This window comes from Budorcas taxicolor, chromosome 20 (assembly GCF_023091745.1).
Source record: "Budorcas taxicolor isolate Tak-1 chromosome 20, Takin1.1, whole genome shotgun sequence".
In the NCBI taxonomy this organism is placed as follows: Eukaryota; Metazoa; Chordata; class Mammalia; order Artiodactyla; family Bovidae; genus Budorcas; species Budorcas taxicolor.
In genome coordinates, this window is record NC_068929.1 from 31,831,017 (window position 1) to 31,857,596 (window position 26,580).

The 26,580-nt window shown below is 36.7% G+C and overlaps 1 protein-coding gene across 1 annotated transcript in view; it reads right to left on the reverse strand.

Moving 5' to 3' along the window:
• Positions 1-3,741: 3,741 nt before the first annotated feature.
• The window catches only part of PARP8 (poly(ADP-ribose) polymerase family member 8), a 185,668-nt gene continuing 162,829 nt past the window's right edge, over positions 3,742-26,580 (reverse strand). Inside the window, 8 exon segments of the mRNA XM_052659163.1 lie at positions 3,742-3,856; positions 16,079-16,163; positions 17,018-17,087; positions 18,388-18,461; positions 22,014-22,083; positions 23,555-23,627; positions 23,862-23,974; positions 25,032-25,080. Coding sequence (XP_052515123.1) covers positions 3,754-3,856; positions 16,079-16,163; positions 17,018-17,087; positions 18,388-18,461; positions 22,014-22,083; positions 23,555-23,627; positions 23,862-23,974; positions 25,032-25,080 — 637 coding nt within the window. The 3' untranslated portion in view covers positions 3,742-3,753.

Genomic DNA, 26,580 nt, shown 5'->3' on the forward strand with positions numbered 1-26,580 from the left:
GCAGCTTCAGGTAAATGGACATAAAATTGACCCATGTAGAAAACCAGTCTTAAAGGGAACTAATTATCTTTAAATTTTGCAGATTGAAACCCCTTCACATAACTCACTGAGTGATAACTATGTTATTCATCATTGGTGACTGAAATATCCATATTACCGTACTGTCAAGAGGTAATTGATAACAAAGATCCAGCATGGTCTTGACTGTTTAATTACTTGATCACTTCTGTTTGTAAAATTTTATTTGATCCTTATACTGGAAACCCAATTTATCTTAACAGACATTCTATCATTCGTCCTGAGGTAGTATTATAATGAAGAATTCAGCAGGACAATAGAATAACATATTTTTAAAATGTGCTTCAAGTGCCACCATGAAATCCATATATTTAGATGGCAGACAGTCCAAGGTTGAATGTCCCTTCATGACATACTAAATCACTGTCTGATGAAGTCATTCAAACTTTAACAAGGATGATGAAGTCTTCCTTAGAATTTTCTAAAACCCCATGCCCTAAGGCAAATTATGGTATTACAGTATAAAGTACTGTTAAAATTCTTTCAGTGATAATAAAGATTCATAGACTTACATATTAAAAGTTTCCTTTCTTTTAGCTAAGGGGAGAATAATTGAGAGATTTCTTTTCTAAACTCTTAAATTTTTAAATGAGAAATATCATAGCATTAAAATAGCTTGCCTAAGTTTCTTGTATCACATAGTATTTGAGAATGAATTTAAGGAGGTGACACTCTTACATTTAAATTTTAAATTTAAAAACCACCTTCAAATCCAATATTTGACTGAGATTTGTTGAGCAACAAAATAAAAATAATTGTAACAGAATACAATTTAAGGCATCAAAGACCTCATCATAATGTATTTTACAGCACAAGGCTATAAGTATATTATTACTGTTTTTCTCTTCTTGAATGTTTGATCATTTTCTTCTCTTCTTAAATACACTGGACAATGACAGAGGACAAATTATTCATAGTGAAATGTTTACAAAATCAGTAATGCAGGAAAAAAAAGTAGAACTAATAAATTAAGGCTCTTCTTCCCCGACTTTAAGAATTAAAATAAATGACTGCTTTTGCTCAGTGAGTTAATATTAAGCAGTAATGGCTACATCAATAATGTAACTATTACAAAGCATCAGTGAACAGACTTCAAATGATTATAGAAGAACAACACAATATCACATATTTGGAATCATCAAGTAAGTCAAAAGATAATTTCTTAAAAGAAGTGACTGAATCAAGGCGTGATAATGTTTAAACTTCTAAATTTAAAGGACCTGCTTGGATTTTGAAAGCACGATATTCATCTACTAATAGGTATTGAAATTAGATTCTGTAGAAATAAAGATAAGCATCAGTATACTATAGTATTCCCAACATCAAAAGTCCAATTAAAAGACTGGATTTTGGAATATTGATTTAAATATTTACTTTTAGAATACTGGCTTAAAAAGGCTCTGACAATTTTTCAAAAAAAATTAAAATCTGTCAGTCTGCCTTGCAAAAGCATTCAATTGATTATCATTAGAAGACATTATCATAAAAGATGTCTATTATCTGTAATAATTTAGTAGGCATTAAAGCTATCAATTACTTCCCTTGCTCTGTTAGCTGAATCTACTTTCATACTTCAGTTGATAGTAGAAGTTTGTATTATGAAGTTTTATCTCCTCTAAATAGTCTCCCTTGAGTCCTCCAAGCTCCCTTTCCAGTTCAGCTTCTAACACTACACTCCTAACTCATCACCAACTGTTAAATCAACCCTTACTGGATTGGTGGTTTTTAAATTATGCTTGGAGGTACTACAGATAGTTTTTGGAGGTGCCTCAGTGGTCCTAGTGGCCAAACATATGTGGTTTCAGGATTTCAATTTCCAAATTCTGCTATTACAGCCTTGTATTTATGTCATATATATGAATGTCCCACAAAATTATTTTGAAAAGTAATTTTTTTTACTTTTGTTACTTTTTAAAACACAGTAAAGGGACTTGGGAGACTATGGGAGTCATGGCAGAAAGAAGCAAGTAGTCCTCTTGTCCCATGTAAAGTCTTCAAATATCCCGTCACAGAAGACTGAATAAGATACTGTATCTTGGCCCTACCATACCAATATTATCCTTCAGTCTGGCCTTGAGTTCAGAGGCACAAGTCAAAACAGATCAATATTTTAAGTGGATCCTATCACAATGATGAATATCCCAACCACTTCAAGTCTATCTTTGCAGAAATAAGTGGCATATCAATTATTTACAATATAAGAAAACAAATGATTAAGAAATGCTTCCTAGATGGCAACCCTTAACAATGTGGATGACCTTTGTTCTCACCTTTTATACCAAAGGAAGCACAGAATTTATAATATTATACTTGCAAATGAGTGTACATTTAAAATTTTTTCTTTTTAAATAGAGTCAGATATGAGCCTTGATTCAGGGTTTGAATAGAGTGGCAGACTTGCTAATTAAACTGCTCTCATGAATGGCCTTATTCCAAAAACATCATGCAGGAAAATCAACACTGTCAATTAAAACTTGTAATGAATAAGAACTTAGGATCCAAAGAAACAGAAATGGTTTTGATGAGCACATGACTTGAAAGAGAATGCTGAGAGCTGGTGTTATTGTTCTCTGTAAACGTATTCATATTCTTTTAATATAAAAGAAATTTCAAAGTTTGTCTTCTTTCTCAACATGAAAAACAAACTAAGCACAGGTCTTAAATGAAAAAATATAAAAAGGCTGGTGTGGTATAAATAAATGTAAAAAACATTCCATTGTAGGAAATAAAAATATATATACTGTTTGGTTAAATTCAAGGTCTTTCTTTTAAACATATGATCATTCAAATACAGATTTAGTCCACCAGGGGTGTCTACATACCCCAGATTACAACATTAAAATGTTATAAAGAGTTTAACTGAAAGAAAAATTCTTTAAACAAATAGAAAATTTGTTTGCAAATATTTTCAGTGAATGAATGGTGATGAATTTGGCTCATATCTTGCTTTATGTCCGGAGAGAATATCATTTTCTTACTGAATATTATTTTCTTTCCATTGAATGAGAACAGAACTGTGGAGCTATGCCATCTTTGTTGTTAAAATACATATATGTGTAGATACACACATATATGCACAATCAGACATTTGATGCATGAATCTATAGATACATATATTACATACTTTTAGGCAAAGCGCTACATCTAAAGACCTAATTATTTTTATATAAGGAAAAATAACAGATTAGGAAACATCCCTCCCCAAAACATTCGAACTTTCATACTGCTAATTATATAGCACATCAGAATGGGCAAACATTATACTTATTGCAAAGTCTCTTATAGATTTAGACGCCATTATAAAATGCTTTCAATTCTCTTTTGGTACCCTAAGATGTCGGTATATAATATTAAATTTCCAATTAGAGAGTTTAATATAAAAATATCAGCACAAAACTGTTTTTTCAATCTGTTTATTGTGTGAGGAACCCAAACTTCAGTTTAAGTGCTGTTGTAATTTTATTACTAGATTCCATAACCCTACAATTAATTGATAAATTATATACCATTTTAGGTATTTAATGATATACTTAGAAATACTAAGAAAAAAATCAGTATTCAAAGGGTTAATTTTGTTTATAATAACAATAAATTATTTTATCATCTTCTTCAGTTCAAAATCCAGCTTTGAACCCGAGGAAGGCTTTCAAATCATGTTAATTAAATGGTGGTCCTTTAACCAGTAGCAGTTTGATTACCAATTACTCGAAGGATCTCTTTGTGAATGCCTCCTTCTTGTGTGTTAATATTTGCGTCTCCCACTTGGCCATCTTCATAGCTAAAACACAAAAACATAAAACATTCAAAAACATGAAACATTCAAGAACATTTTCAGAGCACTTAAGAGAGCTTAGAAATGCAATCTGTACCTAAAGTACAGTCCAAAGGAATCAAGAGAAAGACGATTCTCACTTATTTAATAACAGGATCACAGTACTAAATGCAGAAAAGGTCACATGACTAAACACATGATTATTCCACATCATGCCCTGATTTACCCCTTCATTTTAAATTTTAACCCCCCATAAAGCATTGCTTGAATGGAGGAAGCCATCCCAGTGTCTTTGGCCCTGCAAACATTTCCCACAGCAGTTGTTATCTGAAGCCTGCTGAGAAAGAGCATACTGACTTCAGTTTTATGTTCTTTGTTTTCTTGACTTCTTTGCTCCACCCCTACTTCAATTATTTCTTTATTTTCTGATCAGTAACAGTCTCAGAAAAATCACCTTACCTTCCACCATTGCTCCTGCGGGATTCTTGCCTTTTAATTACTATTCGGTTGTAATCAGTGCTTTTTTTTTTTTTTTCTTACCACTGGTTGCTGTATTTAGTCCAACTAAAACGCTATTCTTATTTATGCTGGTACTACACATAGGAAAGCAAGTCTGCCAAGTTTAGCTAAGCAATAGAAGTGAAAATTCAACATTAAAAGACAGTGATAACTAAGTCCTTTAGAAAGAAATAATTACATTTTAGATGATAATTCATTTCCTCAAATAAACTAACTTGGGCAATAAGAATTTCCCAAGAATGAATTTTTAAACTTCCATGATAATATTCAGAGTAGAATAAGTAATGAATTAATTTTACTTCATAAAAATGACTTCAAGACAGAAGCTTTAGAGGAGTGGTAATTACTTCAAAACAGATAACCAGGGGTGTAAGCACAGAGTCTCAGAGATTAATGTGTGCCACTGTCTTTGTCTCACCAAACTTAAAATTCTCCTGAAATGGTACAATACAGAAAAATGAAATAAATGACATATAACAATGAGAAGTTAGGTCTTTATATAATCAACTGCTTAAAAACCTAGTGATAACTGCATCTGTATCAAGGTTAAACTCCTAAGGGGGCTTCCTTGATAACGTAGATGGTAAAGAATGTGCCTTTAATGCAGGAGACCCAGGTTTGACCCCTGGGTTGGGAAGATCCCCTGAAGGAAATGGCTACCCACTCCAGTATTCTTGCCTGGAGAATCCCATGGATAGAGGAGCCTGGCAGGCTACAGTCCATGGGGTCGCAAAGAGTCAGACACAACTGAGAGATTAACACTTTCTTTTTTAAACTCCTAAGAAATGGCCCAAGGTTGCCTACTTGGTTAATTCTTACTGTGCAAATACACACATACACATAAGTATACATAAGCATTCAGTGGTGAAACATTATTGTGAAAAAAGAATAGGATATATGGTACAAAGCCCAGTGGTAAATATTTTCTCAGGAGATCAAAAAATATTCAGTCATGTCTGACTTTTTATGACCTTATGGACTAGGTTCCTCTGTCCATGGGATTCTCCAGGCAAGAATACTGGAGTGGGTTGCCATGCCCTCCTCCAGGCGATCTTCCTGACTCAGTGGTTGAACCTTCAACTCTTTATGTCTCCTGCATTGGCAGGTGGGTTCTCCACCAGAAGTGCCACCTGAGAAGCCCCTGTTACAAAGTAGACAATGTGTAAAGCAAAACACTTTAGAATTATCCAGATCTAATCCGGTGTTTCTCAAGAGGCAGGTCAGGTGGTCTGGTATTCCCATCTCTTTCAGAATTTTCCACAGTTTATTGTGATCCACACAGTCAAAGGCTTTGGCATAGTCAATAAAGCAGAAGTAGATGTTTTTCTGGTACTCTCTTGCTTTTTCCATGATCCAGCGGATGTTGGCAATTTGATCTCTGGTTCCTCTGCCTTTTCTAAAACCAGCTTGAACATCTGGAAGTTCACGGTTCACGTACTGTTGAAGCCTGGCTTGGAGAATTTTGAGCATTACTTTACTAGCATGTGAGATGAGTGCAATTGTGCGGTAGTTTGAGCATTCTCTGGCATTGCCTCTCTTTGGGATCAGAATGAAAACTGACCTTTTCCAGTCCTGTGGCCACTGCTGAGTTTTCCAAACTTGCTGGCATATTGAGTGCAGCACTTTCACAGCATCATCTTTCAGGATTTGAAATAGCTCAATTGGAATTCCATCACCCCCACTAGCTTTGTTCGTAGTGATGCTTTCTAAGGTCCACTTGACTTCACATTCCAGGATGTCTGGCTCTAGATGAGTGATCACACCATCGTGATTATCTGGGTCATGAAGATCTTTTTTGCACAGTTCTTCTGTGTATTCTTGCCACCTCTTTTTAATATCTTTGCTTCTGTTAGGTCCATACCATTTCTGTCCTTTATTGAGCCCATCTTTGCATGAAATGTTCCCTTGGTATCTCTAATTTTCTTAAAGAGATCTCTAGTCTTTCCCATTCTGTTGTTTTCCTCTATTTCTTTGCATTGGTCATTGAAGAAGGCTTTCTTATCTCTTCTTGCTATTCTTGAGAAATCTGTATGCAGGTCAGGAAGCAACAGTTAGAACTGGACATGGAACAACAGACTGGTTCCAAATAGGAAAAGGAGTACGTCAAGGCTGTATATTGTCACCCTGCTTATTTAACTTATATGCAGAGTACATCATGAGAAATGCTGGACTGGAAGAAACACAAGCTGGAATCAAGATTGTCAGGAGAAACATCAATCACCTCAGATATGCAGATGACACCACCCTTATGGCAGAAAGTGAAGAGGAACTAAAAAGCTTCTTGATGAATGTGAAAGAGGAGAGTGAAAAAGTTGGCTTAAAGCTCAACATTCAGAAAACGAAGATCATGGCATCTGGTCCCATCACTTCATGGGAAATAGATGGGGAAACAGTGGAAACAGTGTCAGACTTTATTTTTGGGGGCTTCAAAATCACTGCAGATGGTGACTGCAGCCATGAAATTAAAAGAGGCTTACTCCTTGGAAGAAAAGTTATGACCAACCTAGATAGCACATTCAAAAGCAGAGACATTACTTTGCCGACTAAGGTCCGCCTAGTTAAGGCTATGGTTTTTCCAGTAGTCATGTATGGATGTGAGAGTTGGACTGTGAAGAAGGCTGAGCGCCAAAGAATTGATGCTTTTGAACTGTGGTGTTGGAGAAGACTCTTGAGAGTCCCTTGGACTGCAAGCAGATCCAACCAGTCCATTCTGAAGGAGATCAGCCCTGGGATTTCTTTGGAAGGAATGATGTTAAAGCTGAAACTCCAGTACTTTGGCCACCTTATGTGAAGAGTTGACTCATTGGAAAAGACTCTGATGCTGGGAGGGATTGGGGGCAGGAGGAGAAAGGGACAACAGAGGATGAGATGGCTGGATGGCATCACGGACTCGATGGACGTGAGTCTGGGTGAACTCCTGGAGTTGGTGATGGACAGGGAGGCCTGGCGTGCTGCGATTCATGGGGTCGCAAAGAGTCAGACACGACTGAGCAACTGAACTGAACTGAGCTGAACTGAATCAGGTGTTTTGAAGCAAACTGTGTAGAAATATATTTTATTGGACAAGTAGAATATGTTAGTCTTGTTTTTGTATAAATTCTGGCTACTCACTGGATCAAGAGTAGGTTGAGCCATCCATAATTCTGAGCAAGGCTGAGGAAGCAACCTGGTTTGCAGGCTCAGCCCAAAGGAGATAATGGTGCTTTACCAAACCAACTGAGCTAGCTCCTCTAGGATACAGATTATGGAAAACTTTTTAAAGAGACTGACAAAAAGAGTATAAAGCTGACACAAAGAAAACCATATTGCTTTGAGAGAAGTGGGAAGAATGGCAGGTCCTAGAATTGTTTTGTTCTTGATGACTTTCCAATTTCAGGTACCAGTCCACTGTGTAATTCCAGCCTAAATTTCCTCATAGGAGATTATGTCTGTCTTATCTCTATGGTACTTTGGGTATAGTCAACACACCTACTGTGTCCTCTGTGCTTTGGATACAGTGTTGAGTAAAATATGCTCATCTTAATAGATATCCCAGTCTACATCTCTCTTCTTTTCAATTTAAAGTGGATGTTGATTAAAATTTTTCTGTAATACATCATAATTTCCATTTTCTCCTTAACCTACCACAATTATTCTTCAGGTTCTACTACTATCCTGAAAAATACTGACAATGGTTGCCCACGGCAATCAGAAGACTATATCCACTATGTCCGCAGCATGGGATACAGTTGATGGCTCTTTTTCGTGAAGCTGTATCATCTCTTCCCTCCTTAGTTGGCCCTTTGATTATTAATTCTCAGTCTCCTTCATTGCATTTTCTTCCCTAACCTCCCATTTCAATGCTGGTTTTATTCACAATTCACTTCTTAGTGTTCTTTCTTTTCATGATACGCAAATTCACTTTAGTCTCTCCCACTGTTGTTACTATCAGCCACTTGCTGACTCCTATAACTGTATGTATCTCCAATCCTTAACATCTTGCCCTAACTATACAGTTCCTACAGAAATCACAGAGGTGGTGTATTTAAAACCGAATTGAATTTCTTAATTCAAAACTGACTGCTCTTTTCTATTCTGTCAATCTTCAAACTTGAAGTACTACCATCTATCAGGAATAACAGGAAAACCAGTTATTCTTGGTCATTCCATGTGCCCAAATCCAATAAGTCATCCAGCTATCTCACTTCCAGTTTCCTACTTATTCTCACTTGCAACTTCTCTCAATCTGACACCATCAACTTCATTTAGGCCTTCATTGGTAAACAAATCTAGCGGTAAAGAATTCGATTGCCAATGCAGGAGGTGCAAGAGACTTGAGTTTGACACCTGGGTTGGGAAGATCCCCTGCGGTAGGAAATGGCAACCCACTCCAATATTCTGGGCCTGGTAAGTGCCATGGACAGAGGAGCCAGTGGGCTACAGTCCATGGGGTCACAGAGTAGGACACAACCAAGCGCACTATACACACTATTCATCTAAATGAGTGATTTTCAAGTTGCAGGTTGTATATAGTTAGCAGGCTCTGAAATTAATTTAGGTTGTGCAGCCTAGAATTTTTCAATGAAATTAGAATAGAGAAGGGCAGTAAGTACCAATCAAAGTAAGATTGTTCTTTCCCTGGTCACAATGTCAAACACATTTCTTTTTGTAGTGAGAAACGCTGATCTAGACTATTGTATAAACATTGTAACAAGTCTTTTTAGCTGTACACTTATCCCCACCATCCCTCCCAGAAGACTATTCTCTGCCCTGCTACCGTGATGCAGATGGCCTTCGCTTCACATGTAAAACAAAATCCACCGTCACTGCCATTCACACTAGGGTCCTTGGTAATCCAAACATAAACTTCCTCTCCAGTCATGCCCCATTAGTCTCCCCTCACTCTATTTTCCATTCAGATGGAAGGGTTTTCTGTACCCAAATAAACATTCACTGACACTCGAACAGCCTTTGACGTTATGGAGAGGAGGTGAGACTCACATTCTTTAAATAAACTATAATAATTTAGAGGAAGAACATAGGGGAGAAGAGAACAGAGAGTAAGAATGAGAAATTGAGCTGAAATTATCAAGAAAAATGCTTATTTTTCCATTGTCTGTGAAGCCCACAGGAAGTACAACAGTTGAGGGCTGAAGGATAAAATTGATCAAAGGCATTTGGGTATCTGAAACTATGAAGCTTATATAATAATAAAGGAAAACCCAACTACCATTTGAATTAGTCAACCAGCAGGGGTTAGATACATGAATTACTAGTGGCATTAGAGCATTTACTCTAATATAGCATATAAACTATTTTGCAGTTATTATTATTGTAGACAAACACTAAGTTGTTAACATAAAACTGAAGTTTACTTACGTCTAGAAAGCAACAGAATTTTAAAAAGAAATAGAGCAAGAATGATATCAACAGGGAAGTGATACACTTGAGTGGGGGTTTCTGAAGAAGGAAATATGAAATTATCTGTAAGAAGACAAAAATTACTTATGTTATTAGTGATATAGAAAGTGTGAAAGTGTTGGTTGCTCAAGTGTGGGCAACTCTTGGCGACTCCATGGACTATGGCCAGCCAGGCTCCTCCGTCTATGGGATTCTCCATGCAAGGATACCGGGATGGGTTTCCATTTCCTTCTCCAGGTGATCTTCCTGACCCAGAGATCAAATCTGGGTCTCTCGCTGCATTGGCAGGATTCTTTACCACTGGCACCACCTGGGAAGCCCATAGCAGCTTTGGGACAGTTTTAAGATTGGTACACATACATGTGTTTTCTGATTTCCTAAATCTGGAATTCAGAAATGGTAGTACTGCTTTTCATTAGCTGCAGAGAGGAGAGATTCACTGTGAACTGAATGACATTCAGCACATCTCCAAAGTTCCTGTAAGAAATCTGATGCTCTAAGTGCATTGTCTACTTCACAGCCCATGCTGAAATTTCTTGATTAAGTTAGAACATTCAGTCTTTTGTCATTGCTTTCATTCAATATGTATTAAGTGTTTCTGCATAAGACACGAGATTCCCAAACACAGACAGAATTTGCATTTTACTAGGGGAGATAATAGAGTTATGCAATTAACTGGAGGACAAGGCAGCCTGGGTGAACAAAGAAAGGGCAAGCAGAACTCATAGTAAAGACAGACATCCTCTCTGACTGGGACACGGGGAAAGGCCCCATGGGAAAGACCATATAGTTAAGCCTGGAAAGACTGACTAAAGGCTGAACTGGTGAGAAGGCCAAGCACTGGTACTGACTGAGCAAAGGCACAGTGAATGGGAAAAACAATTCCAAGTTTTTTCAAGGAATGGCTTGGAAAGTAATTTTATTCAATGAGTGGTTTATATGGATAATTGAAGTCAAGTCAGATGGGCACCATGTTGCAGAATGCCTTTTTTTTGTTTTTTGTTTTTTTTTTGTTAATAACTATTAGCCTTCATGAGCAAGGAATAATCAAACTCTCCTTTTGGAAAAATAATGTGGTATAAATTATATGATCTTATTAACCGTTGTTAACTCTAACGGGGGAATATGGTGGGTGACTGTCTCTCTTTTAACTTGCTTTTGATTTCAGTTTCTGTACATTGAACAGGTACCACTAGTATAATAATGGCAATGTTTTTTTATAATCTGGCAGTATAAAAAATAAGTTAGGAGCAATGAAGAAAGCAGAAGCATGGAAAATAACTAGCAATCTTCTGGTGTACTGCAGGGAGTTTACGATACACATGGAAACAAATGTGTTCACAGAAGAAAATCATGAAAAGATGTTCTTGGGAACTGATGACTAGCAAGCAATGAAAAAGAAACTGAAAGCTACAGCTCAGGTTCCAAGTCTCCTTGATGTATGAAGTGACTGCAGAGATGGAGGAAGTTGTGAAAGCACCTAGGGGATTTAGCAATAACAGGGTTCCCTTTGTACATAATGATTTGAAAATTAGTTGACTTTGGAGGGGAGGGAAATATCCAGCAAGCAGTTATAAAATTGGCATTTCATTCATTCCTACTGATCTGCCAAGCACTATGCTAGTGAGCTATGTAGTCCCCAATCTCCAGAGGTATACAGAGTAGTAATGGAGGAGATAATACATAAAAAGAACAATCCAATCATAGAAACACATCCAAGGTGTTATATAGTAACAAAAAGGAGCAGCACAAAGGCATCAAGAGAAGTTTCTGGGAGGAGGGAATATATATACTAAGATTTAAAAGAGCAGTGGGAATTAGACAGACAATATTGAAGAGATCGGCAATAGAGAAAAGAATGAAAGAGAGGATCCAAACTTAATGAAGAAAGGAAAGAAGAACAGCATGGAGTGCGGAAATCCCAGCATACAGGTCAGGCTGCACAGCGTAACATCCCAGGTGTGAAACAGCGGCCAGTGGAAAATGATGGGCCATGCAGCTGGGCATCTCTTCCTCCTTCAACACAGTGGTGTTGAAAAAAAGAACAATGCATCAAGGAGTCAGTTGGTTCCCTTTGTAAAGGAGACTGGACTTCATCTTATAAGCAGTAAGCAGCTATCAAAGACTTTTAAGTAGGGGAGTGATGTGGCAGTTTCAATCTTGGAAAGAGATCTAGGTTAGAGACAGAGAAATTGGATTTATTACAGACTGGGGATGAAGCAAAGCTCTCAGATCGTATCAGTTTGATGTCACACAGCTTATGTCACTGAGCCATGACTGAAACTTCATAAATAAGCTGTCTCCTTGCTATGTTCCCATTTAAACACTGTGTATTTTTTTGCAAAATCATGGTGCAATGTATCTCTTATTTCTCAAAATAGCCATTCTACAGTTCTTATTTCATAAACTTTTCTTATAGCTACCTTTTTAAGATATATTTCAAACTCTGACCTAAAATAAAAACCATACACATTCCAAAATATTTTCCTTTTTGTGCTCCCCCCGCTTTTTGTTCATTAAAAATTTACTGAAAAGCAGCTGTGTATCATATACCATGCAAGCTGATTCAGGGCATGCAGGGCAGTAAAAAAAAACCCAAAAAACAACAACAATAGGAGTTCTGCTCTTTAAGAGTTAACATATAGCCTCATGAAAGAGTCAGACAAAACGAATAAACTGAATTTAAATGTAAGTTCTGCACTCAGCTGTAGGAATACCAGGAAGAAAGGTTAATTTTTATTAGGAGCTTCATGGAAGAGGTGGTATTTGAGCTAGACCTTAAAAATTAGATTTAGATAGGAATTTCTGAAATTTAGCACAGATACCTGCTTCACTACAGAAACTGAAAATACCCCACATCTTTTTTCTGCAGATGGTCTGTTTTATTTTGTCCTTCCAGCTCTTAAATTTCTGAACATCTTGAAATATTTTGAAAATATATACCTTATATTGATATGACAAAGAAAATACAATAACAGATCATTTGCAAATCTTTCTGCTCTAAATCAAAGAACCATAGAAGCATTAAACATTTAGGTTGTAACATCAGATAGAAAGATACAAAGACCTGGCAGTTCTTAAAGTGTCCTTGGTCCAGAGCAGCTGAGGGGGAAGATACACTCCCATCTCTACAAGTTTTCACTATGGCAGCAGTGGGGGTAGTATACATGGGGTGCCCATGGCTCTAGATGCACCCAATCAATTGCCTTCTCTTGGATTTTATAATTTAGTCCCATTTACAGAAAATATCAATACTAAGTTTTCCTCTCCAGCTTTAAAATCCCCATTTACTGTGAAATAAACATTTTTGTTGTATATGACCAGAGCACAGTGTGGTTTTCACATGCCCTGTTTAAGCCCAAATTCTGGCCCTTTAAAAACAGCTGCCTGCTTTCTACATATTGACATTAATGTCTTTGTGCACATGAGTCTCAAGATCAGTAACAAAATCAAGCTTCAGCTTGATCAATTCCTAGACACTCAAAACTGGCTGGAACCTGTTCTTAAAATCTGAATTACTACATTTTGCCTGAAGCGTATATATTTGGTTAAGTTTATTCATTTTTGGAATTTTCCAACAAAATTTTTTTCAAACACCTTATTCTTCTGTTTTCCCTATCTGATATGTCCTTTAAATTTTACTTTAAATTTTTTCTGATGCCCTAATTCCTAAAATTTCTCCTGTTTCCCCCTCAGTCTCTGCTATTGTTTACTTCTTGGGAAGAATATGATTAGGATATCACATAGCTGTTTTATTTTCTCCTTCATTCTGGAAATCAGATTAGCATGGAATTTATTATAATTCACTACTTTATGTCCTAGTCATCAGGAAAAGTTCCTAACTAGAAATCACACAATGTGTAAAATAAATAAATAAAATAAGAACAGAAATTTAGTTTCTGTCTGATTACAGAATATTTGTGAAAACTCATTTTTTCTCCTCAATTTATTTTTTTCCTAGATGGTACCGCTCACTAGGGAGGCACATCACTAGTAGAAGTCTGTGATTATATCTTTTATAAAGAAAGAAACTGATGGTTGTAATTAGAATGTACATTCATTAGTGAATGGATTTTCCTTTTGATGTGTTTTGAATCTTATCAATTTTCCTTAATTAGTCTCTTCTCTCCTGAGGGATGAAGGATGAAATCTCATTTGTGTTTATAACGAAATGAAAATCATTACCTTAATAGAATTTTTCCCTCTGTATTATTTGGAAAATATCTGAGGATACTGAAAGTATTTTCTTCGCTTGTCTTCAGATGGTCTTTCCTCATTTTTTTCTTATGAAATACAGAAATCCTTCTCTCCAGTCAATATCCACACATGTGCCCTACTGATTTAGTTTAGATATAATTTGTATAAAACTGCAAAGAAATAATACTACTTCTGAGCACTTCCATATCTAAAGTTGTTTATTTAGCTCAACAAATTTGAATTTTAGCATAACACTAAATGGGGCTTCCCAGGTGGCGCTAGTGGTAAAGAACCTGTCTGACAATACAGGAGACACAGTTCAATCTCTGGGTGGAGAAGATCTCCTGGAGAAGGGAATGGTAACCCACTCCAGTATTCTTGCCTGGAGAATCATGGACAGAGGAGCCTGGCAGGCTACAGTCAATGGGATCACAAAGAGTTGGACACGACTGAAGCAACTTAGCACACATAACACTAAAAGGAATAGATTAACTAATTAGCGACAGGCTAAGGAAAGGACTCTGGAGTTACTATTCCATCAAAATTTCCAGCTCACACTCACTGAAAAACTTTGTGATTGGAGATGTCTTTTAGAAAGTCAATCTTCTAACAATGAATAAGAAACAATATGAGCAAGAAAGATGAAAGGAAAAAAAATATTCAATGACTGCCTTTCACAAGCGACCTGTGCTGTGCTATAACTTCATCTGAATTATAACCTTAAAAAGCAGATGCTTTCCTGGGAGCCTCAAGAGCCATGGAACACCCTTCTCTACCTTGCCTTTTGCCCCAGGAGGCTGACCATATGGACTTGATCAATAATTTCCCTTGCCCTCTAGTTTCCGGTAGAGTTTGGCCAATGGGGTGTCCCAGCAGGGTGCTGGCAGGAGGGCAACATCAAAGTTTTGCTTGGTTCCACCCCACAAGGGCCCCCTGGACTGCCTACGTCTCTGAATTGATGGCCATGACTCCTTTCATGGAGCCACGATCAACTAGAAATGACTCTCCTAACAGGTTCTCATAACCGCTTTCTCTTCTTGTCTTTAGGGACTGGAGGATGTATAACAGCTCTGATGCTACTAGATCCAGGCTATTGTCCTACCTATGATTTCTCAATAACCACACTTTTGTAAGTAATCTAATGTGTATATCTACCTAGATACGTATAAGATCTGTATGGATGTATATGTACACTTATATACACATGTATACATACACATGGGGCCTTCCCTGGTGGCTGAATGCTAAAGAACCTGCCTGCCAATGCAGGAGACATGGGTTTGATCCCTGGGTCAGGAAGATCCCCTGGAGTAGGAAATGGCAATCCACTCCAGTATTATTGTCTGGAAAATTCCATGGACAGAGGAGCCTGGTGGACAAAAATCCATGGGGTCCCAAAAGAGTCAGACGTGACTTAGCAACCAAACAACACAGTACATACATACACAGGGGTTAAAGAGACTGTTTTGCTTCAAATCTTCTAAGCTAATGGCTTTTAAACATCCATGTTTTTCACAGTTATTAAAATAAAACAAAAACTTTAATTGGATGAGAAAATGCTGTGCTGTGCTTAGCTGCTCAGTTGTGTCTGGTTCTTTGCAACCCCATCTACTGTAAGCCTTCCTGGCTCCTCTGTCTATGGGGATTCTCCAGGCAAGAATACTGTGGTGGCTTGCCATGCCTTCCTCTAGGGGATCTTCTCAATTCAGAGATCGAACCCAGGTCTCCTGCATTGCAGGTGGATTCTTTACTGCCTGAGCCACTAGGGAAGCCCTGATGAGAAAGTGAAAGAAAGTGACGTCGGTCAGTCACGTCCAACTCTTTGCGACCCCATGGATTGTAGCCTACCACGCTCCTCGGTCCATGGGATCTTCCAGGCAACAGTCCTGGAATGGGCTGCCATTTCCTTCTCCAGAGGATCTTCCCGACCCAGGGATTGAACCTAGGTCTTCTGCATTGTAGGCGGACGTTTTACTGTCTGAGCTACCAGGGAAGTCCATGAGAAAATATTTGTTATATTTTAGCAGCTTAAGTGACCAAACAATAATGTAGTCACTATTACCTCATCTATGGAGAAGACAGTAATGTAGAATTTTAAGCCTTTACACTTACACAAAAAAGAATCTTGTGCAGACATGATCAGTATTTGGGACGACCCATATCTCTCCATGTTTGTGCAGGTCAGGTGAGGTGATCACTGTAAAGGGAAGATAAAATTAAAGAACTATTTTATTATAAATTACTATATTCCTTTTCTTAGAAATCCAAAAGCAAAACTGCATGTACAAATTAACATATGAAAAATGTTTCATCTTATTAAACGATCAAAAAATGTAAATAAAAACAGTGAAATGCCAAGTAGCAATTTTATGTTTGGAACACACTTAGCATAACAATAGGAAGGCAATCACTTTGTATTTATGACGGCAAACAGGTCCTGACTTGGGAACTAGGTAGAGGGCAACCTAGCATCCTCTACAACTATCAAATGTTGAAAAACCTAAAAGACAGTTACCAGTGGTTACCAAAACTCCCAACAGAAGAAGAAAAAATGAACTTTTAGCCAAAGCCAGACTTTAAAGCAAGAACAAAGCAAAGTATATGATATTGTAAATCACCTATCAATTTTCTATCCCAGGTTCAGAAAAGAATAATTTCAGTGTGGAACAAGAAAGACTTCCTGGGTTATCTACTCAGTGCTCAGTTCATCTTTCAGATTTTTCATGGTATTATACATTCAGACACCAACATAAAGAGGAAGGGGTACAGATGAACAACAGAGATGAACAATACTTGATCAGAAAGAGATAATTACTCTTCTGAGATAGCTGCCAAGAATAAAACATAGCACTTTTTGAAATCTTGCCAGTTCTGCTCTTTGTTTTAACCTTTATGATCTCTGTTGTATTTTCCATCTATGCTCTTCAAGATAGTCATAAAGAACAAAGCTTTCACTAGTCCATTATGAGCATTTTGTAAATACACTTACATTCTTAAATACTGGTAAGATTGAGAATAAAGGCTGTGGGGATTATAAAACTTTCAACTTACCTTCACATAAGGCTATGCATTTTAAGTTACGGCTTTGCAGGAACTGGGATTGCTGTCCTTTCTTCTGTGACTAAATTCCAAAAGAATTTAAAAATTAGAGTAAAAATGCAAGTCACTCAAGTGAAAAGATCATCATTAAAAAGTCACTAAGATAGCACCAGAGTTTTAAAAAATGGCCTTTCTCAACTAGCAGTAATATCCTTGAGTTCTCTCTTAATGTCAATCTATATTTGTTAGATCACTTAATTTCTGTACATAATCATAATTAAATCACTTTCAAAATAAGTGATCTGAAAATACTTAAAAATTCAGTAGCTACAACACAGAATCAGAACTCAAATTTAGTTTTACTGGAAGTCTAGCATCTCTAGAGGGAAACAAAGCTGCTTTATCTTTTCAAATATCACAATGAATTTTTCTAGATCACCTAACTATTCAAAATCAACCCATTTTTATAACACATTAAGCCACAGAGGTTTTAGAAACATCTCATGAAGAAAATCTGGGGGTTTGTTTTTGTTTTCAGATATTAGCTTAGCTACACTATTTTTTAAAAAAATCTAAAGTCACATTATTTATCAGATGGATTTTAATTTGTCCAGAATGCTTGTTCTCTCTGAAACAACAAGGGATTTGTGCTTGCTCTTCTCTATGCCTGTAATGTTCTTTCTTCCAGAGAGCCACATGGCTCATGCACTCATCACTTATAGGTCTTGACTCAACTAGAACCTTCTCAGAGCATTCTTTCCCCATCATCCCATTTAACATTCATTCGAGTTCCATCTTCAACCCATAGCATTCAGCATCCTCTTTCCCTGATTTTTATCCAGAAGATTTACCACCATCTAACATTTTACTAAAATAAATATTTAATTAATTTATTAAAGTTTTCCTGAATGTGGATGTTTTTAAAAGTATTTATTGAATTTGTTACAATATTACTTCTGCTTTATGTTTTGGTTTTTTGGTCCGTGGGTATGTGGGATCTTAGTTCCTTGACTAGGGACTGAACCCTTCCTGCATTAGGAAGGTAAATTCCTAACCACTGGACCATCAGGAAGTCCCATATTTAATTTATTTATATCCACTCAGTAGAATGCAGGTTTCAAGAGGATTTGTCCATTGTAGATTATCACTATAGCTCAATGACTAGATGTCCAGCATTTTGGTAGAAGCTCAATAAATATTTGCTGCATACTGATTGAATAAAGGCATCTGGATGATTATATTTTAGGGTGAGTTTTGTTTCTGTATGAGCAATGCCTAAAATTATTTTGCAGATTTAAAAACCTGAGTATTTATCAAAATCTTGCTGGCTAAGGGTGCTAGAGTTCACCCATCAGAGACAGTCACCCAAGTTGCTCTAATACCTGTGATGCATTGCTGTTTTTACTGCTTGAAGCCGGCTCATCCTTGGCTGACACCTTCTGCTTCTTGTTCATCCCTAAAAACATTAGCAAAGTAATAATTTAGGGACAAAGCTGTATGATGCAGCTCAGAATACAATCCATCTACACTGCCAAGTTCCACTTTAGGCAAAGGCTTGACAGCATCAAGCCACAGACGGTCACAAAGGGCTCCTGGAGAATCAGCCACTGTGCCCTGAGCAAGGAGGGTGGAAGGTCAGTGGCTTTGGAAGTTCTGGTCAAGTTACAAAGTGGAAAATACAGTTTGTTTTTCTTTGTGTTGAAAAGAAGGATAGGCTCACCTCTTGCATGACGTTGATATAATCAGAAAATTTTTAAAACTTAATTTTAAAAGGCTTTTAGGACCAAACTTTCATTCTTATCATCTGGTGATGAGAAAATAGATAAGGGGTGGGAAATAGGAATGATTTTTAAAAAATATTAATACTGCCACTTCATGAGTTGCTGATATATGCTCAATACCTATAGAATTTACTATTCCTCCTAATAAAGGAAAACTAAGTCCTTTTGTCTATGATACTCACAAATCTTACCAGACTCTGTTAACTCCATGGCTTTTTTACTGTGAAATATTCCAGACAAAATAGAAATAAAATTCCTGTCTGTTTAGAATAGGTAGATTTGTAGCTATACTTTAAAAAGAAAATCCTCATCTACTATCCTGAAGTTGAGACGCCCGTTTGTTGCTGTTTCAATAAAAGGCTTAATGAAAATGGGTAAAGCCAAATCGCAAATGGTGTGACGTAAGCATTTTCCAAAGCAGACATTCCCCCAAAGATGCAGATGTAGATGGAGTCAAGTTGAGAAACAGGCCTAAGGTTTCAGAGGCAGTTCTGAGGGAAGTGAAAGCGTATTAGTCGCTCAGTCATGTTTGATTCTTTGCAACCCCATGGACTGTGGCCCTCCAGGCTCCTCTGTCCATGGGAATTTCCAGGCAAGAATACTGGAGTGGGTAGCCATTCCCTTCTCCAGGGGATCTTCCCAACCTAGGGATCACACCCAGGTCTCCTGCAATGCGGGCAGATTCTTTACCATCTGAGTCACCAGGGAAGTCCTATCTGAGGGAAAGGCAGAGGCTATTATATGCAGACGCTGGTCTGCTCTCTACCTCCTATACCTGCAGCCTTCAAAATCAAGTATGGAGGTACTTGAACTTATGGTAGAGGGTCTTACTTTTTCTTTTCATATCAAGGACACTTAAAGAATTGGATGAAAGCTATGGATCCTCTTTCCAGGTAGATGCACATTCACACAGACAAATTTCACATTCATTTGTATCCCCCACAAACCTTTCCATGAACCCATCTAAAGAGTCTGTACACCAGGATATGAAGCAGAAAATCGCAGCACTTGGTGATTTGTTGTATTTTTCTTATCTATGCTGAGGTTGCATTTATTTATTAAAACTGGCTTTATATTACTTTTTTATTGTGTTCTGGTTTAGTAAGATTTAGAGTCTGACTTAAGCTGACTTGAATCATCGTCTCCACTGAACTATGTTATTTTCTTTCCTATACTATCTTATTATTCTGATATTTATTTTCCTAGTGTTATTTGGGCATACTGTACTTTCAAAGATCACTGCAACAATATTTCTCAACAATATGCTTTTCAACTATGTGACTTCACTGCTCTTTCATCAGGAAATGGAGTCTAATTCCCGGCCCTTGAATCTGGAGGGCCTTGTGACTGCTCTGACCAGTATCTGTATATGGGAAGTGGCACCACGTGACTTTTGACGCTGAGTCATAACAGGCATACATGTCTTCTTAGGACATGTACTCTGGAAAAGGTCAGGATAGAACTGAGAAATCAGATGCTGAGCCTGAAAGAGTATGAACTTGGACAAAGGAATCAGAGAAGTGAGCCTGGTTAATGCTCCCCTAGTTATCAGACCTCTCTAAATCTCCTTTCCTATAACATGACGATCTTGAGACTTACCATACAGGCACCTCATGAACAACATCTCCTGAAGTTGTTTAATGGAATCATGTAACCACACACACACACACACACACACACACACAAGCACATAAGCAAAACCAGCTATATATATGCAGTCTATTAAAAGTCTAAAAGGAAATGCACTCAACACTGAGACTGTAGGAAAGGAGGAAAATTTTTCATCTGTTATTTTATACCATTCTGTGTAGTTTCAATTTCTTTTTTTTTTGAGGCTAATTACTTTACAATATTGTATTGGTTTTGCCATACATCAACATGAATTCGCCACGGGTGTACACGTGTTCCCCAACCCGAACCCCCCTCCCACCTCCCTCCCCATACCATCCCTCTGGGTCATCCCAGTGCACCAGCCCCGAGCATCCTGTATCATGCATCGACCTGGGTCTGGCAATTCGTTTCAAATATGATATTATACATGTTTCAATGCTATTCTCCCAAATCATCCCACTCTTGCCCTCTCCCACAGAGTCCAAAAGACTGTTCTATACATCTGTGTCTCTTTTGCTGTCTTGCATACAGGGTTATCATTATCATCTTTCTAAACAAAGAGCAAAACTACTTTATATTTAAACAATACATTTCTGTTCTAAAAAAAAAAAAACCTGATCAAGGTGAAATATTCCAAAGAAATATTACAAAGAAAAAACACCCCAAATTTTTACTACCTAAAGATTACAGATGCTAACAATTTGGTCATCATTCTTGCCATATTTTGAATTCATGAGGCTCCTCCTTAGCACATGCTTTCAATTTATTCCAAAATTAAAACAATCTCACCAAAATATTAACAACAAATTGTCAACAAGTAGTATGGTTTTGAGGCTGTCTTTGTAAACCTAAGTTTTCATATCATTTAAAACTTTTTTATGGGATATATAATAATACAACCCAGTTCAATGGACATGAATTTGAACAAACTCCAGGAAACAGTGAAAGACAGAGAAGCCTGGCGTGCTGCAGTCCATGGGGTCGCAAAGAGTTGGACATGACTGAGCGACTGGACAACAACATAATGATCCAAAGGTAAGAAGCTGGCATGGTACAGAATTACATTCAATGATAGTGGATTAATCTGTATATAAACTTTACAGTTCTCTCCATAATACTTGGTACATACTATATTATCAATGTTTCATGTAGATGGAATAAAAATAGAAATGATTGAAAATTAAAAGTAACATTAAAATTTGTCAATTTTTGAAATTAACAAAACATATATTCCCCATTATACACTAGGGGAAATATTATAAATTTTGGCATGTGAGCTTTGTTTTTATTTTTGACACTTATCAAATGAATTTAATACAAATACATCAAATAAGCTTTGTTCACTTGATAAAAAGGTTGTATGGCTCAGTTGGTAAAGAGTTTGCCTGCAATGCAAGAGACCTGGGTTTGATTCCTGGGTTAAAGAGAAGGAAATGGCAACCCACTCCAGTATTCTTGCCTGGAGAATCCCATGGACAGGGGAACCTGTCAGGCTACAGTCCCTGGGGTTGCAAGAGTCAGAGATGACTTAGTGACTAAACCACCACCATTACCTGGAATATACAACCACAGCAAACCCTAATAAATGTGAGGTCAAAAATGGAATACAAGCTTACCTGAGTAACCAAATGATATGCTTGACATTGGACTAAGATAGATTCCACTTCCATACATTGCACCGTGGAGCTAAAATGGAAAGAGGTAGGAGAGGAAGCTGTCAGTTCATGGTTTTAAATGTTAATATTTCACAAGAGAGGACCATCGTCTCATGCTGGAATACTTAGCTCTTAGAAAATGTTAAAACCTTTATTCCAAGGAATTTAAAAAGAGGAATTTAATATCTTTAAAAAGAGGAATTTAATATCTTCGTCCTTAAAATTAAGAATGCATTGATATATGGAAAATAAAAGCCAAGGAATAAAATCCTTAGAAAAGATTTTCCATTCTATTGATGACAGACAGTCACTTAGTATAATGTACTGGAGTAGTATGTTAATGGCTCTAAACACTGAAAACAGGCTGAAACATATGTGACAGAAGGCTGATTAGGACTCACCTATTTGTGTATCAATAAAATATCCTATTCAGATTTTCATTATACAACACTGTCACCCCATTATTCTCCTTCAAATTTTTCAAGTTACAGAGTGCTTTATTAACTGAAACTCTGACTAGTGTAATTAAAATTACACTAAAATTACAATTAAAATTACAATTAAATTACAATTAAAATTCTCTAATATTACTTCCATGTTCTAGGACCCTCATACCCTTTTTATTGTGCACCAAATAATAATTCAATAAATTTGTATTTATGGGCATTTATATTTAACTGTATCATCCCAATTGCCATCAGTTTGTAATTTTGTACTGGTAACTGGGTTGAGGATCTCATTTCCTGACCTCCTTACATCATCAGATAAAAATGAGTGGGGTGGAATGCTGGAGATGAAGGGCATAAAGATGAGGACCACACCCACTAAATCCTGCTCAGGTGCTGCCCTGGAGCTTGAAAGGCAGACAGCCTATGGCTCTTTGGTGTCCAATCTCCACTTCTCCACTTTGTTTCTTCTTAGCCCCACCTTTTCTTCTGTTGAAGTATTCACAGTGAGATAGTGATCAAGAAATGTGTGTTGGATTAGCAGAGAGAATTCTTATAAGGTTTTTACCTTTTTTGGGATTATCTTTTTCTTGTCATTGTTGTTTAGTCACTAAGTTGTGTCTAACTCTTTGCGACCCAATGGCCTGCAGCACGCCAGGCTTCCCTGTCCTTCACCATCTCCCAGAGTTTGCTCAAACTCATGTCCATCGAGTTGGTGATGCTATCCAACCATCTTATCCGCTGTCTCCCCCTTCTCCTCCTGCCCTCAATCTTTCCCAGCATCAGGTTTTTGTTTTTTTTCTAATTAAGTTTAAAGTGATTTTACTATTTCTCATAGGGAAACTCAATTTTCTTTTTCTTTTCATCCCTATGTTGTATATAGATCAATTCTGCTTGACTTTGTGAAAATTACCAATGTCCACTAAAAAGTCAATGTGACTTTTTAAAGCACACGTGCTTCACCCTTTGGCGAATAAAAACATAATACCAGGACTATTTATTGAACTCCCATACTAAAGAATTATGAGATCGCGTTAAAGCATTCAGAAAATGTACCTGCAGTCGTGTATTAGAAGCAACAACCAGACCATTCCTTAAGATGGAGTGCCAGTTTTCAATGTGTGAGCCACTAAAACACAGGGATAGAGCAGGAAAAGCAAAATCAGAAGTCAACGACATTTTAATGGGGTCGCAATATAACAAGCCATGGTGCCTTCTCATAGCTCTGAGTTTCCTAGTCAAGTATCATGTAGTGACTGTCCTATGCTAACAACCAACTACTAAAAGAGGATGCTTTCCTCCCCCCACATTTATGGAAGACTGTGCAGGGAACTCACACCCCTCAACAGTAAGCCATACTCACTGAAATGCAAAAGTGCTTCCGAAGAGTTTTTTAGCAGCTCTAAAATTGGATTCTTTGGCTGGTGGACTGCTGAGAAGAAGGAACTGATGGGGTGTATGCATGAACTTCAGTTGCTGCCATTTAAAATAAGGGCACAGGAAAACATCAAATTTAACGTATTGTCTATTTTCAAACTATAATAATTTATATTAACAGGATCATTCATTTAACAAAACCCCTGCATAAGTGATAAATCACATGGAATTGCTGATATGAAGGATAATTCTTTAGGCTAATGGAAAAGGAATAGGAGACAGACAATCCAAAGTCATTTATATTTAGCTTTGGAATATGCTATGTAATCACATTCAAGCAGATCTGTCTTCCTAATTACATTTCTTATTGAGACTTTTATTACTGAATTCCCTAAGTATCACAAACCATTTGGGGAAATATCTGAGTTTGCTAAGCAGAAAAGTTAGTTCAAGATTTTAGAATTGCAAAAATGATCATCATTATGCTTTATTTCCATATATTTATAAAATCAGAAATTGCCAACACTCAAATTATAGTTTTCCCCTTTGTTCATAGGAAAAAAGTAAAACAGACTTTCTTGAATTAGCTGCTTGATACACTGCTTGACACAAATTTCTAACTGCTGCTGTTCCACCTACGATTATATGTACTTATATAGGAATCTAACATATAGGAATCTCATAGTTAAGAGATTCAGAGATGATAGACAGACCTGAGATGTTAGATACTGCTCCTGGGTAACGACCAGAACTGAAATCAGACTGCATTAGCTTTTTTTCTTTTTTAATTTGTAAGCACATTAGGCCCATAAGTAAGATATCTGGAGTCAGTATCTTCTCTGATACAGAAAAGTGAAGCTGTGCCAACATTCAACTGACAATGATAAAAAGCACGCAATCTCTAGATAATGTTCTTTCTATCACATGTGGAATAACTAAATGATTTCACATTGACTCGGTTACTTAAAAGCTCAGGGCAGCAGCCTGAAATTGAATTTGGTTTCTTGGAAAAACTTGAAACTGGAGCACATATGTCATTTCAAAGAATTAGGCTTAGCCTGAGTTTCCTTCAATTTCCTGGACAGGCTGCCTAAAAAAATCACAATCAATAAATAGCCCTCCCATTTCTGATTGTATATGTGAAGAAACAACTTACCCTGTTAACTGGCAGTTTCACAATATGTGACCTATTACTTGAAATAACCCTGAAATTAATTGAAATAATCCATCAGTCACAAATATACACCACATATATCTAAAGTTTTTTTTTTCTCAGTTGGTAAGTGATTAAAACTTATTTTTGCTGTGACATAAATTGAGTAATAATTATCTAATTACATCATTCTGCTTCACTTCCTGTAACAATTTAAAGAGCTGATGTAATTAAAAAAAGATAATATTTTAATCTGAGAAAACAAAGAAGTAGCTCTTTAAAACTTAAGAGATATAACTTTTAATAACCACAATCTAAGATTAGAACTTGAATCACAATCTGCTTTCTCTGCTCTTCTCTACAATGTCTAACTAAGCATGAGTTTTCATGGAGATCTTTTTCCTTTCTATAAATATTTGAGCATCTTTGCACTGACACATACAGTGGTTTACATACAAAATGTTATTAACTGCATGTAAGACAATGAAGTTGAAAAAAATCAAAACTTTAGGTATTTGACAGAACTAATTGCTTTATACTTGTCAGCACAGAAAATCATAACTAAACTAATTGTAAAACATGTTGGTAAATTTCCCTCTGCTTGAAAGAAGAGTGACTAACAAGTTCAAGGAAATGATCACAAATAATTAAAAGTGAAAAATCAAGCTGACTTTAGGGATAAAAAGAAAGATTGGATGTTTGAGATGTTTGTCTTCATTCTGAATATGACAGAATGAGAATTTGAAAGGTTAAAAAAGAAACAACTATGTGTTGTTTTACTCATCAGAATTTTAATAATAGATTATGAAAGGTACAAAGAAGACTTGTAAAACCTAATTTTTGTCATGATTTTACTAGAATAAATTTAATATGTTTTGTAAGGTTCTGTAAGTGAAAGTTAACTAATTATGATCATGAGTAGCCAGAGTCTTTCTCCTTTCCTAATCTTTACATATTTTTTAAAAAACTTCCTGGTTTTAGCATAGAATAAGTACTCATTCAGATCAATCTCGTATAGTCTTCACATTTGTCTTATCGCGTGATAATCATGATGAATCCCACAGCCTTTAGTTGTCAGTGATTTTAAAGAGACGTACCTAAAACCCCACAATGAGTAGATACTATTGTTTTCTTTTTGCAGATGAGAAATCAGAGGGTAAATTACTTGAAGTAAGTGTTGTAGAGCAAGATGAATGCTCAACCCACTTCTCAACTATTCTTAGTCTAACTCTTCTTCTAGCATCCATGCTGAGCTAATGCTGTGGCCCTCACCAGACTTTCTCTGAAACAGAACATGCTCTGTAGTCATCAAAACAAGAGTTTATCAAATTTATACTCTCTTTGTTATGGGAGCAAATTGTACAAAACATACATTTAAGAAAGATTTTCAGTAAATGTTTGAAACAGTTTGATCACTTAGTTAACTAGAAAATTAAATGAGCCAAAACGGCTTCACCATGTAATATAGTCAAATTTTTTATCTATAGAGTCAACCACTCAGTAGATCCGTGTATTGCATATGACAGCATTTTCTTCCCCTTGTGATGTACAA